Below are 17,539 nucleotides of genomic sequence, written 5' to 3' on the forward strand. Positions count from 1 at the left end.
TTTTAGGGGAAATATGACAAATAACTGTCTCAGAAATTATTAAACTGGTTTCTCTTTCGAATCTTTCTAAAACATTCATGCAAAATACTACCTTTTTTATTTCAATGTGCATTAGGAAGATTAGTAAAGTCAATAGGGGATCTGTACCATTTTCCAGAGCAAGCATTACATAGCCTAATGTATAATGCAAGTCACTAGTTCACAATAACTGTTATAGAATTGATATTTGATATTTTGAAATGCAATCATACAGCTCAACAGTGAAATGAAGTATTCTGACATTGCACACGTGTGCTCAAATCTACTCTAACTGCCGCCCTCAAGGCTGCAGGGGCATTTTTCATTGAAACATAAAAGTGCTTTCCAAACACACTATATACCTGACTAACATGTTGAACTAGTCTTTGATTCAATGAAACGTTTGTTGAGTGAAGTGATTGCATCCTTCAACAAGACCAGCCCTCTAACTAGAGTCGATACCTGTGTGGAATATTTTACACATCTTCCACAACAAACTCAGCATAGACGAAACCAGTATATTTCATAGTCACATGAAAGTGCGGAGGTGCTGATCGATGCATGTATTAAACAGATTTAACACTATCAACTTCACCAGCTGTGGTAAGTTGCTTTCTTGTCTCTTTGATGATGCAGAATAAACAGTTAGGTTATAGAAAAGAAAAGATTTATAAACAATTAATCTTTTCATTAAAATAACAGGTTTTTGCTGTTGTTGTTTTAAGCATACATTTCTAGGAAAGAAAAAAACCCAGTGAGGTTTATGCTTAAAACAAGAAAAACTTATTTTCTCTTAATATTTTAAAATATCTTCTCTTTAAATTTAATAATATTACTGGTGGAAAAGAAGACAAAATACTGAATAAGAAAATGGGATTCTGCAGTGGGATGCTTGAAATTCTAAATCTGAAAATGACTCTTCAGGGTAAGATGGACAGGAAAAAGGCAGATGAAGAGATAGACGAGTCGGAGGAAGATTGGATTGACTCTGAAGAAAATGAGAATGATTCAGCACTGGACTCATCTATGAGCTGTGAGTCAGAAGACAGAGGAGAAACAAATGTTTAACTAAAAAAAAAAAGATTGCAGAAAAGATGGTCTGTCGACATAAAATAATGTATTTTGTTCAGAGACCCTGAACAATAAATAACTCAGAATTTTATTTACAGATGTAACATCTGAAAAGCTGTATGAAAATTTGCAGAACGTAAAGGAAACCAGTTTAACTTCCTCAACAAACTTACATGGTAAGATATTTTATGAATGTTTATAATCAGGAAACATCTTTATGTAGTGTCAACCTGACTTGCATTTTTCAAGGTATTAAAGTCAGCATGAAACGGAGGTTGCAACAGTCTTTTCTTCCCTATATTGTGAAATATATCCAAGTGAAACGAACAAGAGAAACTATAGGCCGGGAATTGTTTTTGTCCATTGTGAACTGATTGAATGGTTAATAATACGTTTATTTACCATGTAGTGCCTTTCCCAAACTTAAGGTCGCTGTACACAAAATAGACATACATAATGTAGAACATAAACATACAAATATACAGAAGAGAAAAACAACTCTAAGCAGAGGAGGATTGGAAATACTGTAAGAAAATATATGTTTTTAGTTGAGATTTGAAGGAAAATAAAGTAACAGTGTCTTGCAGAGAAAGAGGGAGGGAACTCCAGAGTTTTGGGGCCACAGCACTGAATGATCTATCACCCATATCAGAAAGACGGAAACGGGGTATAGTGAGTAGTCTAGAGTCACATGACCGGCGAGTACGTGGAGGAGAATACCAGTGCAAAAGTTCAGATAAATAATGGGGAGCTAGTCCATGCAGACATTTAAAAGTTAACAGTAGAATGTTATATTGGATGCAGAGAGGAGCAGGTAGCCAATGAAGATTATAGAGCAAAGGGGTAATGTGGTCCGATTTTTTTACTTGATGGATGACTCTGGCAGCAGCACGGATGGTGACCTCAACAAGACCAGCCCTCAGTGACCTCAGTTTTATCATTATTACATTTCAGGAAGTTTCTATGTAGCCAAGTTTTAAATGTCAGTAATACAGGTAATTCAAATTTGCAAGTCATCAGCATAATAGCTGAGACCATGACTATGGATAATGTGACCTAATGGTAGCACATAAATATTAAACAGAAGTGGTCCAAGTACAGAGCCTTGAGGGACACCCTGAGAGAGAGAGAACATGGAGAAGATTTGAAGTTCTGAATATTAATGAAAAATTGTCTACAGTCCATGACAAAAGTCTTGTCGCTTATCTATTTTCTAGAAATACCTGATATTAACCTGACTTTTAATTAATTAATTGGTGTTAGAAATAGCTCATATGAAAAGCTAAAACTCTCCCAAATGATCTTTAATGCACTGAAATAAATAATTTTCACAGAAAAAAAAATATTTATCATTTATTCAAGACAGAAAGGTCAAATTTTGGCAAGACAAAAGTTTTGTCGCCTATACAGAAATGGAACAAATTTACTGCAAATACAAAAATATGTCAGCAAATTAAGTTGTGGTGCTGTGAGATCCAAATTTAATATCTTGTATGACTTCCATGAGCTTGAAGGACTGCATCCATGCGGTTTGGCAAGGATTCATACAATTTATTGATGAAGTCATCAGGAATAGCTAAGAAAGCAGTCTTGCATGCCTCCCACAGTTCATCAATATTATTTGGTTTCGTCTTCCATGCGTCCTCTTTCATCCTACCCCACATATGCTCAATGATGTTCATGTCTGGTGACTGAGCTGGCCAATCCTGGAGCATCTTGATCTTCTTCGCCTGAGGAACTTTGACGTGGAGATGGAAGTATGCGATGGAGCACCGTCCTGCTGCAGAATTTGGCCTCTTTTATGGATGGGAATAAGAGGTAGCTAAGATTTCTTGGTATTTTAGAGTACTGATGTTGCCTTCCACCCTGCAGATCTCTCGCACACCCCCATACTGGATGTAACCCCAGACCATGATTTTTCCACCACCAAACTTCACTGTTTTCTGGGTGAATCTCGGAGCCATTCGGGCACCAGTAGGTCTCCTGCAATATTTGCGGCGACTGTGGTGTAATTCAACAGAAGAATCATCTGAAAAATCCACCTTCTGCCACTTTTCCAGCGTCCATCCTTTTAGCAGGCTGTGGGCCTTGGCAAATGCCACACGGTTTTTCAATTGTCTTTTGTTTAGTGCTGGCTTCTGGGCACTGATTCGACCATGGAGGCCATTTCGAGACAGAATCCGACAAACTGTTCTGGTTGACACAGGGACTTCAGGTGACCAGGTCTCGTGGAGCTCTGCTGCAATGGAAAATGGGCTGGCCTTGGATTTTCGAGCCAACAAACGGTCCTCCCGAGCAGTTGTCTTGTGGGGTCTGCCTGACCTGGGCTTGTCAAAAATGTCTCCAGTCTCTTCAAATCTTTTTTTTATCTTCTGTACTTGACGCTGAGACACATTGAAGGTGTCTGCCACATCAGCAGTGGATCTGGTCTTCAGCCTCTTGATAATCAAAACTTTAGTCTCTGGGTGAATCTTAGGCATGTTTGCAGAGGTCTAGTTGCAGTTGATGTGAAGGTCCAGTGTACTGGGGTTCTTTTTATACACACTTGAGACCTAATTGATCCATTATTAGTCACAGGTGAAGCTCATATGACAAGGTGACAACACTTATGTCTTTGCAAAAATTGACTCAATGGGCTTTACAAAGCTGTGAATATTAGAATACTTTTTGAAAGTTTAGTTTTTCACTGAAACATTATCACAAAAGCTGGTGGGATTAAAATGAGCCATTTCTTGTAAAAAATATCTTGATTAGAAATATATTTCAGCGGCACTTTAGGTCAATTTGTACACAAGCGACAAGACTTTTGTCAGGGACTGTATATATGTGTGTGTTTGAGTCTCTCGATTGTCCTCAGTGTGGTTGTGGTTTGCTACTGCTGTGGTCAAGTGAGTGGCAGGCTGAGTGACAGTCAACACGTCATCAGAGAATTAACAACATTAATGTAAGCTTGTTATAAGCTTATAACTGTGAGAGAAAAATTCCAAATTGCAAGTTTACATTTCACAATATTAGACAGAATTTGGAATTTTTTTAAACACTTGCAATCGCGAGTTTATCTCGTGCTCAAAAGTTTACAGACCCCTTGAAGAACTGCTAAATGTTAATTATACTATAAATGTTAATTATGCAAAATGCATGTTAATTTTTTATTTACAGCACATAAAATATGTTTATATATAGTCCACAAGACAAAAAAAATAGAAGAATGTTTGTCCTGAGCAGTTAAACTGCCCAACATTCTTCATAAAAATCCTCCAGGTCCTTCACATTCTTCAGGTTTCCAGCATCTTTTGCATATTTGAACCCTCACACTGAGGACAAACGAGGGACTCAAACACTAATATTAAAAAAGGTTGAAACATTCACTGATGCTCCAGAAGGAAACACGATACATTAAGAGCCAGATCACTTTTGAAGATCAAAATTCTACTAAATTTACAATTTCTGTTGCTTCCGAAAGGCAGTACTCAATGTAAAAAAAAGTGATATTTAAACAAAATAGGGGGAAAAATTATTTGAAACATTTTAAAAATGTGACCTTTTTTTCTGACAAACTGGAGTTGTGAGAAAAACGTTTGAACGAAGGGCTAATAAGTCTCGATTACCTTGTTTTATGATTGCATGGATAAATCAATTATAATAAATATTCATATAAAAAAATATTCCAGAAAAAAAAGAAAAAAAAAAGATTTGTCAATTTTGATATCATGGTGACTTTAAAATTATCTTGGAGAGACTATGAGGGTAAAACAGTTATATCTTTTTTGGTATGATTAAAACCTTATTTCGTGATTTTGGCAGAGGTACTGCGCATCATGCTACTGGGGGCGAGGGGGTCTGGAAAAAGCTCAACTGGAAACACCATCCTCGGGTGGAACGCTTTCAACACTGACATGCAGCTGAGCAGAGTCACCCAGTTCTGTGAGAAAGCATCTGGGAACATCAACGGCCGGCCCGTGGCCATAATCGACACGCCGGGGCTGAACAGGATCGGCCGCACAGAGAGGGATGTGACCCGGGAGATCCTAAATTCCTTCTCTCTCTACAATCCAGGACTGCATGTGTTTCTTTTGGTTATGCCTGTTGGGAACTTAACTAATGATGACAAAAGCATGCATAAGCTGATCCAGAGCCTGTTTGGGGAGAGCATCTGGAAATACACCATCATTGTGTTCACTCACGGAGATCGTCTGGAGGGGAAGACGGCGAATGATGTTATCGCATACTCGGACAAGGAGCTACGCAGTTTCATCCATAAGTGCAGCGGGGGGTTTCTGTTTTTCGACAACAAGGACACGACAAACTACGAGCCTGTGACAGAACTCCTAAAGAAAGTCGAGACTCTCGTGGCCATCAATGGAAAAAGCTGCTTCACATTATCTTTCTACCCGGCCTCTGAGAGAAAGATCAGGAAGAAAATAGAGAAAATTTTAGAGATGAGAAAAGAGCACATTGCACAGAAAGAGAGAGAGCTGCTGATACAATGCAAAACTGAGAAGGAGCTGGAGAAAAAAAAAAAGGAACTATGGAGAATGGAAGTAAATGATGCAAGAAAAATGGCTGAGAATCCAGCCAAACAAAAGATTTCCATCAAACTTGCCAAACGGCACCCAGACCGAAAGTCTTAAATCTAGAAACTTGTCCAGTTATTTGGCATGCTGGTGTTGACCTGATCGCACAGTAAGATAGAAATAGACTAGGCAAATTATTATTTTTTTGACTGAGCAAAATTATGCTTTTTAAAGCCCTTAAAGGCACAATATGTAAGATTTTGGAATTAAAATATTCAAAAACCACTAGAACAATGTTATACATTTTGTTGACTTGTGTACTTACATTTTCCCAAATGTTTCCAAGAATGTTTAAATCCAGAGAAATAAGCTATTTTAACCAGGACACACACCAGTCCCATGCGTTGCTTGTCAATGACATACCCACCCTCAGTTTTATTTGTCGAAACCATGGAAACACCAAAGATGGTTTAATATGTTATGTGTTTTATTAGACAGGTGAGCAACTGTTTGGATACATTCATCAACAGTTAGTCTTATTGTTTAAATCTGTTTTCTTGATTTACCACGAGTACCTTGTTTTACAATGCCTAATATCAATCTAGCTTACTGCAGTGTGCAACAAGTGTAACTTTCAGCACACTCAAATGTATCTAATATGATAAATCAGCGCTGCATCACCCCCATAGACTGTAAAAAATATTGTCACCCATAGGATTCTGCAGAGCATTTTTGAAGCGTAAAGTAGAGACGAGCTGGCTGTTGCCATCTTGGCAGCAGGTCATCGCACATAACGCCCGGATAACAGAAAATGGGCAAAGAGGCGGGACGTGGGCGGAGCTTAGGTGACACGATGACTAAATGACAGTGGATAAATGGCTATCCACCTGTCACTCAAAGTGGCCATGCCCTTAATTATGCAGACATTTATAAGGCTTTATATAATGTAAACGAATGAGTTATAAAAAAAATTCACCCCCTCACAGTTGTCATGAAGGGCAAAATTAGCCATATAGACAAAAAAACACTATTTGTACCAGGCTGGAAACATGTTTTATTCTGCTGTAAATTTGGGCATTGTAACATGGGGCTCAATGAGATTCTGTTCCTTCTGGAGCCAGTCGAGGAATTGCAGTTTAAGTCACTTCCGTATTCAACATTATCCGTCTGCACAACCGGAGGCTGCACCTTCAGGACCGCATGTGATAGCCTGACGTGGTCATACTCAATTCTAGTCAGAATATGAGTCTGAAACTGCTCCATTGGACTGTGATTATGGGGTGTTTCAACCGAACAAGGAAAGACATCAATTGGATAGACCTACAACCAATCAGAGCAACGAAGAGACGCATAACGCTAGTTGTCAAATGTCAACAGAGCTGTGTTGCAATGTCCGCGTTTTTTTCCACGGGTTGTTTTCTATGTCCTGTTATGTGATATACAGACCCATATAGACCCATGAGACCCATAATTTAATGATATACAGAGTACTAACCCAACATGATCATCATTTCAGAGAGAAATAGTGAAGGTGAATGCAAACAAGCTCTCAGTTTAGGATTTGAACAAATATAATCCAAGCCTTTGATGACGTGCATGATTATGTTACTGTTGATCATCTGTCCATCATTGTCTAAAGCCCGCCCTGATGATTTCATTGTTGCGAACAGTTTCTGTTCAGAGATAATTACTCCTCTTTGCTGGTCCTTTAATTCGCTAGGTGGTGTTGTCAATAAAAACATAGGGTCCTAGAAATGCTGTCCTGAAAATGTAGAGCGGTGGATCTGCAGGAACGTTTGTAGATCTGCAGCTGTGGTAACTAGAGCAGATCTGGCAACCCGGATGAAGAAACACTACTGACTTTGTGATTGGTCGATAGGTGGAGGGCGGAGCTTCAGGCCAAAACATGTCAACATCAACATCAGTTGAGGGCTGTAATAAAAGCTCAGCAAAATCCAGAAATCGTCATGCTACGCATTTGTTTTGAATAAACGGAAAATGACCTATTATGGCTTTAAAGGTGCACTATGTGATTCTTTGTTCAAAATTATCGAAATGTATTGATTCACTAAGCCCGTTCAGTATAATATAACATAAGTCTTTATATTTTAGACAGTTTTAAAATTAAATCTAAACTCAAAATAAGAAAAATATCAAAACTCAAAATTAGAAATAAATCTGGATGAAATGTCAAAATAAAAAAGCAAAGCCCTTACACAAATATATCAATCATGATTATAAACATGACAAGGGGAAATTATCCTTGTAAGGCTGGAAAAACCTAGTAGATGCCGAAATGTCTAATCACTTTGAGAAAACAAAGGAAATTAGCACCTGAACTCATTCATACAGTTAGCGTCTCTGTCCGAGACGACATCACGAGTGAACCATCTACAAATGGCTCTAATTTACATGCCTTTCCTTTCACATGAAACTTCCCCCAAACTCCTGCTCCCCCTCATATTGAGATCACCTGAAATGCACCAGAAATCTCTTTGTTACAATGTCAATCCTCACGATACAGTATTATATGTGTTTGATATCATTTGAAATGTCTCAGTGCGACTGGTACAAATATCTCTACTCCACAGAAGTAAACTAGAACATCATAAATGTTTTAAGAGTTTAAAGATATCTTGCCTTGGTTTATGGTGGGTGTGGCTTTTAGCCATTTGGCCTTTCTTTCAAACAAGTCTATAGGATTCTATCAATGCAAATTCCTATTGTGAACTCGTGTTTACAATTGAAAGAGTTTCAAATGGTTCTGGGTATGCATCTGGTTCTGAGTATTTAAGGAAATGTTGCAAAGAGCTCAGGGCTCGATTCTGTAGTCAGGTCAGCCCGTAATGCTGGAAGTTTTAACCCATGCAGCATTATGTAATTTTCAGAAGTAAGGTATATATTTCATTCTTTACTTCAGATTATTTGATGTTATATATGGATTACCTTTGAATTGATTATGTAATTGGCTTTATACATTTACCTGACTGTTAATAAATTGTTACACTTTGATTGATTCTGACTTGCTCTGGAATTAGGTTACGAACGGACATAATTTCATCAATGGGTTAAATGGAATAATTAATATAAATGACCAAATAACCAATTGGCATTCTAACCTAAATTTTAAATTATGATTAAATGGAGTCAGATAACGAGGAATTGGAATAAAATCCCTTTTCCCCGCTGAAAAGACGAACGCGCAGCGACCTTCACCCGCCGATCATTAGCCTCCATTGGGACAGCTTACATCTTACATCCTCATATCATTAACTGCCTGTACCATTCTTAAATGTGATATGTAGAATAGCAGTGTAAAATGAATTCTATTGAGGATAAAGAGAGTTCATGATTAAAAATCTTTAAGCAAATCAAAACCTAATGCCAGTTTCCAATTGCTGTGAAACACCTGATTGTCTTTCTCCTCCCTTTCGAGTTTCACCTAGATGTGTAATTTGCTTCTGTCAGAGATTCTTTCTTTCTTTTGAACCTCTTGTAGTTGTTGTTTACATACCAGAGCTCTATAAGGTAACACTGGTGGTTTGACTTCATGCTCAGGTTATTCCGTCATCATGAGGATGGCCCTGTCTCAGTGCTGCCCTCCACTGGTTAAAAGACTACTGATGTACAACAGTAAAGGATGGAAGCTTATTGCATTCATTTGAGAAAAAAAAAATATATACTCTGTTTTTCTGAATTAACGAGTTAATTATCTCAGAATTATGAGATAATTTTTTCATGAATTTTTTTTGCTTTTTTCTGAATTAATGACTTAATTATTTCAGAATTATGAGATAATTTTCATGAATAAAAAGTTTTTTCTCTGTTTTTCTGAATGAATGACTTAATCGTCTCAGAATTATGAGATCATTTTTTCTTGAAAAAAAAAAAAGTTCTGTTTTTCTGAATTAATGAGATCCCTCAAAATCCTGCCAAGAGCTTTTAGCTTTATTGCATGGAAGTAACCATGTCCTGCCTTTAAGTTTAATCTGATTTTATTTTATTTTGGGCTTGAAACATTGGGAAATGCTTTCAGTAATATAGCCTAAATGGTATTGTTTTTAGTGCGTCAATTTTGTGTAGACAAGAATTTTCTGTGTGTCTCCAGGATCATTTGAACCGATATAGTATGCTTTGCAAACCCGATCTCACGCAAATGTATAAATAGTACGAGTGTGCAATCTTGTGGAATGTATACGCCAAAATGAGTTGGCGCATATGTTGCACGGTTTTCGCGTGCTTATGATACGCACTTTATGGCGTATTATACGTACAAACCCCCCACCCCCAAAACCCAAGAGCGTGTCATATGCATGCCATAAAGTGCATATCATATGTAGTGATCGACCGATATATCGGATTCCCGATATTTTTCCCAACATTTAAGCATTTTCCCATAAACGGGTATTAGTTTTGAAATATTGGATTTCACGATAAATGGCCATCTGGTGTCATCTTGTGGACGTTTTGAGAATTGCATACAAGTGCATACAAGCGGACTGTCTGAGGGGAGATGAGTCAACAACTGTGTTCAAAGGTAAAATAACCTGCATTCCTTAATTAATAAACTTTGTTTAACATAACATTAATGCACAATTGAGATATGCACAAATAAGATGCTATGAGATGATATGTAGTTTAACTTGGCGCTGTAGAGACAAACTCACTGACGGAGTCGTCAGGTAATCCGTCATGTCCCGATAAAGACGTTACTTCACATGAACGAAACAAAACTGCCATGAATGAGAACATGTTGGAAGTAAAAGCACCGAATTTCTTTCTTTCTGTGTGTTTATGATCAGTCGCATATCAGCCGTTCACTCACCGAGTTGTTGCTCCAGCATATACCGTAAACAGAACACTTTTTTTTCCCAAGAAAAATTATCTCATAATTCTGAGATAATTAAGTCGTTAATTCAGAAAAACAGAGAAAAAATGTTATTCATGAAAAATGATCTTGTAATTCTGAGATAATTAACTTGTTAATTCACAAAAACAGAGTAGATTTTGCTTCCGTAGTGCGGTACCTAGCCTACTGCAAGTAAAAAAAATATTATTTTTAAAAACCGATTCTTTTATAAGCAGAAATGCCTTAAATAACTGCAGTGTTGTGAAAAGTTACTTTTAAAAGTAATGTGTTACAATATTGATTTACTCCCTATATAGAAAAGTAACTAATTGCATTATTTAGTTACTTTAATAGAAAATACTTGTTTGTTTGTTTGTTTGTTTCTTTCTTTCTTAATAACAAAAGAGAAACAGAGATTTTATTTTTGGAAAACGTAAAGGCCCTTTCACACAAAAGTGAATAAGCATGAGGCTGAAGGAAATGCAAATTCAAACCTTTAAGCTGTGCTACCATTATGTATTGCAGAAAAATAGGATGTAGGAGAAGTTCTCACAGTTTTCAGCAATAAAAATAAATAAATAATAATGTCAGAGGAATGCATGCTGAGATAAAGTTATTTTTGCTTATTACTAGTATGTTACATTATTGAATATCAGCAGCTAAGACATTGTTTAAAGTGAGATCAAATACACAATGCATATTTGTATTACAATTGCAGGTTCTGAGTGGATATTTTCGAGTAACTTTTTTGTGTGAAAGTAATTTTCACAGAGTTAATACTTTTTCAAAGTTAAGCAACAATAACCTTCAAGTTCACGCAGCGCACAACGCCTCTGAACTTACTCCTGATTTTTTTCAACATAGGGAAAGAGAGCTGTTAGTCAATAAATGGCAAAACAAAGTAACTTAAGTTACTTGAAAAGTAAGATATATTTATAAATTATATAGTTACTTTATAGTTACTTGAAAAAAGTAATCTGATTACGTAACTCATTACCCCCAACACTAGACTGCATATATTCTGTTTAATGGGATATTTCATATTTTTATAGTAATAAAGTCTGTTTATGATCTGCTTAATTCATTAAATGTATTATAGCTGTGAATATCATAAATTATCATAGATACCAATTAAAAAAACTTAATTAAAACTAAACATGAAAGCCAAAAAGGTTTAGATATGAAGTGACTGATCTTTTCCTCTTAGAGTGCTCTGATTTGAATTGACCTTTTCTCAAGTTTGGTGATGAAAAACACATTTTGAAAATAGCAACAGATGGCATCCTGAGATTAACACCGTTTAGTGTGTGTGTGTGTGTGTGTGTGTATGCTGTTGTTGTTGAATTGCTGAGAGCTCACTGGTGTTATGTCGGTATGCACTTCCTGGAATCAAATCACGCATCACATCCTGACACACATAAGATGAAACACTTAACATGATCGTTATCATATAAAAACCTCCAAAAAGAACTGTTTTGCATTCCTTTTTTGTGTGAATATTAAAAAAACTTTAAAAGTCATTTTAAATTAAAATTTTAAACCCATTTTTTACCCAAGCAGGAATATGTGGTAACACTTTACAATAAGGTCTCATAATTTAACATTAGTTAATGTATTAACTAACATGAGCAGTACATTTGTGAATATTTGTTAAGGTTAGTTAAAAAAAATACAGCTGTTCATGGTTTGTTCATTTTAGAGCACAGTGCATGAACTAATGTTACCGAACATGTTTTTAAGCAATATTTTTAGCCGCAAAGAGAAACTGTTAAATGCAGTAGATTAACAAATAAAAACTTTTGGCTGCCTCCACAATATTTTCAAACTCAGTTGACAATTATTTTATTGATGCATTTTTTGTAGTTAAAACTGAAAACAGGTCATTCCACTCACGTTAGCTCAGAATACCTGAGAAATGTGTCAAACAGCAAGCGGAAGAGTCTGACTGGATGAAATCCTTCAGAAGAACGCGATCAGCCCTCCCATTTTACTCAGTATGTCTCCATGCTTGAAACTACTGAAATTGTTTGCGTATCTGAAAGATGTTTAGTTCATTTCTTATCATAAATGCCTGTTAGAAGACACACAGAAGACCTCTCATTCGGTTTGTGCAACCCTTAAAGACACTGGTCAAACAGGATTCCCAGTAATTCATTCATAGTGGCGAAGGAACTCAGATTCAAGCACTTTACCCTACGTCTGTGGATCCAGACTCATAAACATCAGCTCTGACCATTGTGAGTATTTTGAATATATCTGTTAAATAATATGTGTTAGAATAAAATTGCATCGGGTGGCGTGGTGGGCCTTTTGCCCCACACATGGGTACAAGGCATTTATATGTAAAGGTAAAGATATTTACCATCTGAATTTAACCATGTCATGGAAAAAAGCCACTTTTACCCCGGTGTGCCTTTAGCCTCGTTGTATGCTAGAAAAAAAAGAAGAGAGAGAAAGAGAGAGAGAGACTAAAATGTTAAAATAGGACACTGAGTCTCAAATATTGAGTGCAAATTTTTCATTCATTAAGTTATTTTCTATTAAACAGAGCAATGGCTACAGATGAGAAACAGTGGGACAGTCTGAAGACTGAAATAGAGAAAGAAAACTTTGAACTGGACTCATCACTGAGCTGTGAGTTTCCGATTCAGTATGTTAATTCTGAACCAATTCATTCAAATCAAATCAAATCAATTCAATTCTCATAATCTGCTCTTTTACTGAAATATATGGTCTATAAACTAATTGATGTTTATATCTTATGTAGCTGAGATTGATGAACTATATGAAAATGTAAGAACAAACTTAAAGTCACCAACCCTGCAAGGTAAGCAAAATGTAAGAACATTGTGTGTGTGTGTGTGTGTGTGTGTGTGTGTGTGTGTGTGTATATATATATATATATATATATATATATATATATATATATATATATATATATATATATATACACACCAACCAGGCATAACTGACAGGCTCATTGATGCACGTGGGGAGCGAAGGCTGGCCTGTGTGGTCCGGTCAAACTTTCAAGCTACTGTAGCTCAAACTGCTCAAGAAGTTATTGCTGGTTTTGATAGAAAGGTGTCAGAATATACCGTGCATTTCTGTTTGTTGCGTATGGGGCTGCAGAGCCGCTGACCAGTCAGGGTGCCCATGCTGACCCCTGTCCACAGCCGAAAGCGCCAATAGTGGACACGTGAGCATCAGAATTGGACCACAGAGTAGTGGAAGAAGATGGCCTGATCTGATTAATCACTTTTTCTTTTACATCACGTGGATGTCCAGGTGCGTGTGCATTGCTTACCTGGGGAACACATGGCACCAGGATGCACTATGGGAAGAAGGCAAGCCGGCCGATGCTTTTGGCAATGTTCTGCTGGGAAACCTTGGGTCCTGTCATCCATGGGGATGTTACTTTGACACATACAAATCTAAGTACTAAGCATTTTTGCAGACCCTTTCATGGAAATAATATTCCCTGGTGGCTGTGGCCTCTTTTAGCAGGATAATGTGCCCTGAGCAAGAATAGTTGGTGCCAGATAGCACACGACACCTTCAGGGGCCGTGGAGTCCATGCCTCGATGGGTCAGGGCTATTTTGGCAGCAAAAGGGGGACCAACACAATAATGCCTAAATGGTGTATATACAACTACACTGAATATATATAATCATTATTAATCTGTGATTTATTTTGCTTTAGTTATACACAACTTAAAAGCTAAATAAAAATCACCCTCATTAAGCGGCAAGATATTAGTTACCACTGGCAATAAATATAAATTAATGAATTTACTAAGCAGGTTCAGCAGGTTTATTGTTCTCTAATGCTTGATTCTAATGAAGCAGACGTCATTGCACATGAAATAACTCCTGTATGGTAAATCCAAGAGAAGAAAAACAAGATAAAGAATCAAACACATCAGATCAGAATACCAAGAATGCTCAGAACTGAAACTAAAAAAGGTTTTGCAAAGTCATATGTGCTCATATAAATGGTTAAACATATAGCATTTTAGGCATAAGAACATTCCTGACACAATGGAACTCTTTTTGAGCAGATCTTAAATACTGAAGAATCGCAGAAAGCCTTGCGATGACCTTTATGAATCTTTTCCAGAATGCAAACTAGCAATATGTTTCTATTTAATTGTGAATTAACCATTTCCCCCAACATTTGAAAGAGCTGTGATTTTTATGCTTATTAGTCTATTAAGTCAACGTCTCTAGTGAATGGGGAATTTTGGTATGGATGCTCCCTTAGAAGGCTGTTAATGTAGAAAGTTGACATTGAGGGAGCACTACTTATATTTGGAACACAATTCGTGTTCTTTTATTGTACACCGAATTTGATTACTTGCTTCTCAACCATTAGTGAAGTATGTGGTGCATGCAGTTGCTGGACATACTACATTTGACATGTTGGCATTGTTCTTTAAACTCTAACTAAGAAAAATAACCGTTCTTTAAACTCAGGATTCTTTGACCTTCAAATTCAATGTTTTACTATTTTGATATTTTAAAAGTGCATTTGGACATATAGGGGTGCAAAGATAGTGTTTAAACTTGAAGGGAAGATAGTAAGCATCAACGCTTTCTGTTTTTCACAGTTTGGGAGCAAAGGTTTTAATGCACTGTTTGAATTCTGCCTAATGTTTGCAGTGCACTTAACAGGTTTACTCTTTCTTAATCCTTGCTTGAATACTGTATTTTAATAGAATACTTATGCCAAATGTCAAATAAAGCTGTTCTTATTTACATATTTTCTGTCAGACAATGGACCTTTTATGACAGTGACTTCCACTCCACTGCTAAAATTCCTGATTTATAACCGCGCCATTTCGAAAGTTGCTAAGGTTTGTCCAAAAAGTCACAAGATTTTGCACTGGGAGTTTTTGTTTTGTTTGTTTGTTTGTTTGAAGAAGAAGAAAAATTGCTAAAGGGGTCTGATTTGGCAACACTGTATTCAAGTCTGTTTTCCATAGATGGTGACCTTAAAGGTGCACTATGCAGCTTTCCGTCCACTGGAGGGCGCCTATTCAAAACAAATCGTAGTTTGATGACGCAAAGTGTGAGCGCAGCATCTTGGGAGATGTGGTCTTCTCATCACAGCCGGTGGAAAATAGGACTCGGGCAGAAATCACATTCATGCATGCGGTTTTTAACTTTACTGTAGTCTAAAGCAGAGCAGGACCGAGTGTTATAGACCTGAGCACAGCTGCTGGAGCGATTGTTAAACAAATACAGACTCGCGAATACAGGGACTTTTATTATGACGGGACGGGACACATCCGCCGGGCGCCTGCACAGATCCGCTCTTCCGGTTATGATTTTGAGGTAATGTAGCTCTGTTTATCATATTAGATACATTTAAGTGTGTTCAAAACGATGTTATGACGTTACTCCGTGCGTTCACTTGTTCACACTGCTAAGAGTAAAGCGCTCCTGCGAAATAAAAGCCGAAACCGAGGGTAACGCAGATATGACGTAATTGACAGGCGACTCCCTCAAATGCAATGCTGAAACGTCCCTGTCCTTAGTTAAAATAGCTATTTTCTCACAATTTACAAATAGTTGGAAACTTCTGGGATATTGTAGGTACTCAACTGAACAAAGTATATAACACCGGCCTAGTGGTTTTTGGATATTTTACTGCAAAAATACTACATAGTTCACCTTTAAGTGGTGGTAAGTGGTACTGTGAAACACTCAAAGGGATAGTTCACCCAAAAAGGATAATTCTGTTATCATTTACGCTTTGTGTTCCACAGAGGAAGAAATGCACAGAGGTATGGAAAGACGTATGGGTAAGTAAACTGCTGAACTGTCCCTTTAATATCTTCTGCCACATTTAAAATTTCAACATATTGTAATATGTGCATAATCTTTTTCAGCTGAGTTAGAGGGACTGCGCATCATGCTACTGGGGGCGAGGGGGTCTGGAAAAAGCTCAACCGGAAACACCATCCTCGGGTGGAACGCTTTCAACACTGACATGCAGCTGAGCAGAGTCACCCAGTTCTGTGAGAAAGCATCTGGGAACATCAACGGCCGGCCCGTGGCCATAATCGACACGCCGGGGCTTAATAAGACCAATGGAATAGAGAAGGAGGTGATCAGGGAGATCATGAAATCTATCTCTCTCTATAAACCAGGACCACACGTGTTTCTGCTGGTTCTGCCGGTGGGAAACTTAACCAATGAGGACAAGAACATGCACAAGCTGATCCAGAACATGTTCGGGAAGAAGGTTTGGAATTACACAGTTGTTCTTTTCACACATGGAGATCGACTAGAAGGGAAAATTTCGAATGATGTGATTGCCAGCTCAGACAAAGACCTTAGAGACTTTATCCGCACTTGCAGTGGTGGATTTGTTTTCTTCAATAACAAGAACACAGGAAACATTGAGCAAGTGAACAACCTTCTGGAGAAGATTGATACTTTGGTGGCAATCAATGGCAGAGGCTGCTACACAAATTCATTTTACCCAAACTCAGAAAGAAAGATACGTGCAAAACAAGAGAAGATTCTGGAGGAGAGACAGGAGGAAATAGCACGAAAGGAGAGAGAGCTGGAGGAGAATTATGAAGATGAGAAGGAGATAGAGAGGAAAAAGCTTGAGCTCTGGAGAGAGGAAGAGGAAAATGCACGGAAAATAGCTGAGAATCCCCAAAGACGCAAATCTCTGACAGTGAATCTCACCAGAGCAAAATCACAGATCATTCACTAATTCAACTGTTTTAGAAACTGTACAGGAACTTTCTGAAGATGAATGGAGATAATTTAGTATTACCTGTAGGAGATCATCATTCTACATTATTCAGATTTGACATTGTTGCTGCATATTGTTGTTGTGTTATTTGAATTAGTTTGTATGTAATAAAATTCAATTTCACTGAATGACCTCTGCTTTTGTAGTAAAAAACAAACAAACAAACAAACAAACCTGCAAACAATACTTTCCATAAAAGTAAACTTACATAAACTTAAAATACAACTGTTACCATTATGCTGTTAATGGAACAATTTTTTATACATTTTTTAAAAAAACATCTGTGATTCTGTCATTCATCTCCAGTGGTTT

At 37.3% G+C, this 17,539-nt stretch overlaps 1 protein-coding gene across 3 annotated transcripts; it reads left to right on the forward strand.

The window, feature by feature from the left end:
• The first annotated feature begins 504 nt into the window (after positions 1-504).
• On the forward strand, positions 505-17,303 carry zmp:0000001062 (GTPase IMAP family member 7). 3 transcript variants are annotated; one of them, XM_067460064.1, is made up of 5 exons: positions 505-621; positions 943-1,051; positions 1,188-1,265; positions 16,224-16,259; positions 16,347-17,303. In XM_067460064.1, exons 2-5 carry the CDS (start codon positions 949-951, stop codon positions 17,183-17,185), a joined length of 1,056 nt encoding a protein of 351 aa, XP_067316165.1. In that variant the 5' UTR covers positions 505-621; positions 943-948; the 3' UTR covers positions 17,186-17,303. The 3 variants fall into 3 exon arrangements, with proteins under 3 accessions (XP_067316165.1, XP_067316181.1, XP_067316173.1); XM_067460072.1 differs by lacking the exons at positions 505-621; positions 943-1,051; positions 1,188-1,265 and adding exons at positions 12,494-12,689; positions 13,001-13,086; positions 13,220-13,279; XM_067460080.1 differs by lacking the exons at positions 16,224-16,259; positions 16,347-17,303 and adding an exon at positions 4,894-9,119.
• The last annotated feature ends 236 nt before the right edge of the window (positions 17,304-17,539 follow it).

The sequence above is a fragment of the Pseudorasbora parva genome, chromosome 2 (assembly GCF_024679245.1).
Source record: "Pseudorasbora parva isolate DD20220531a chromosome 2, ASM2467924v1, whole genome shotgun sequence".
In the NCBI taxonomy this organism is placed as follows: Eukaryota; Metazoa; Chordata; class Actinopteri; order Cypriniformes; family Gobionidae; genus Pseudorasbora; species Pseudorasbora parva.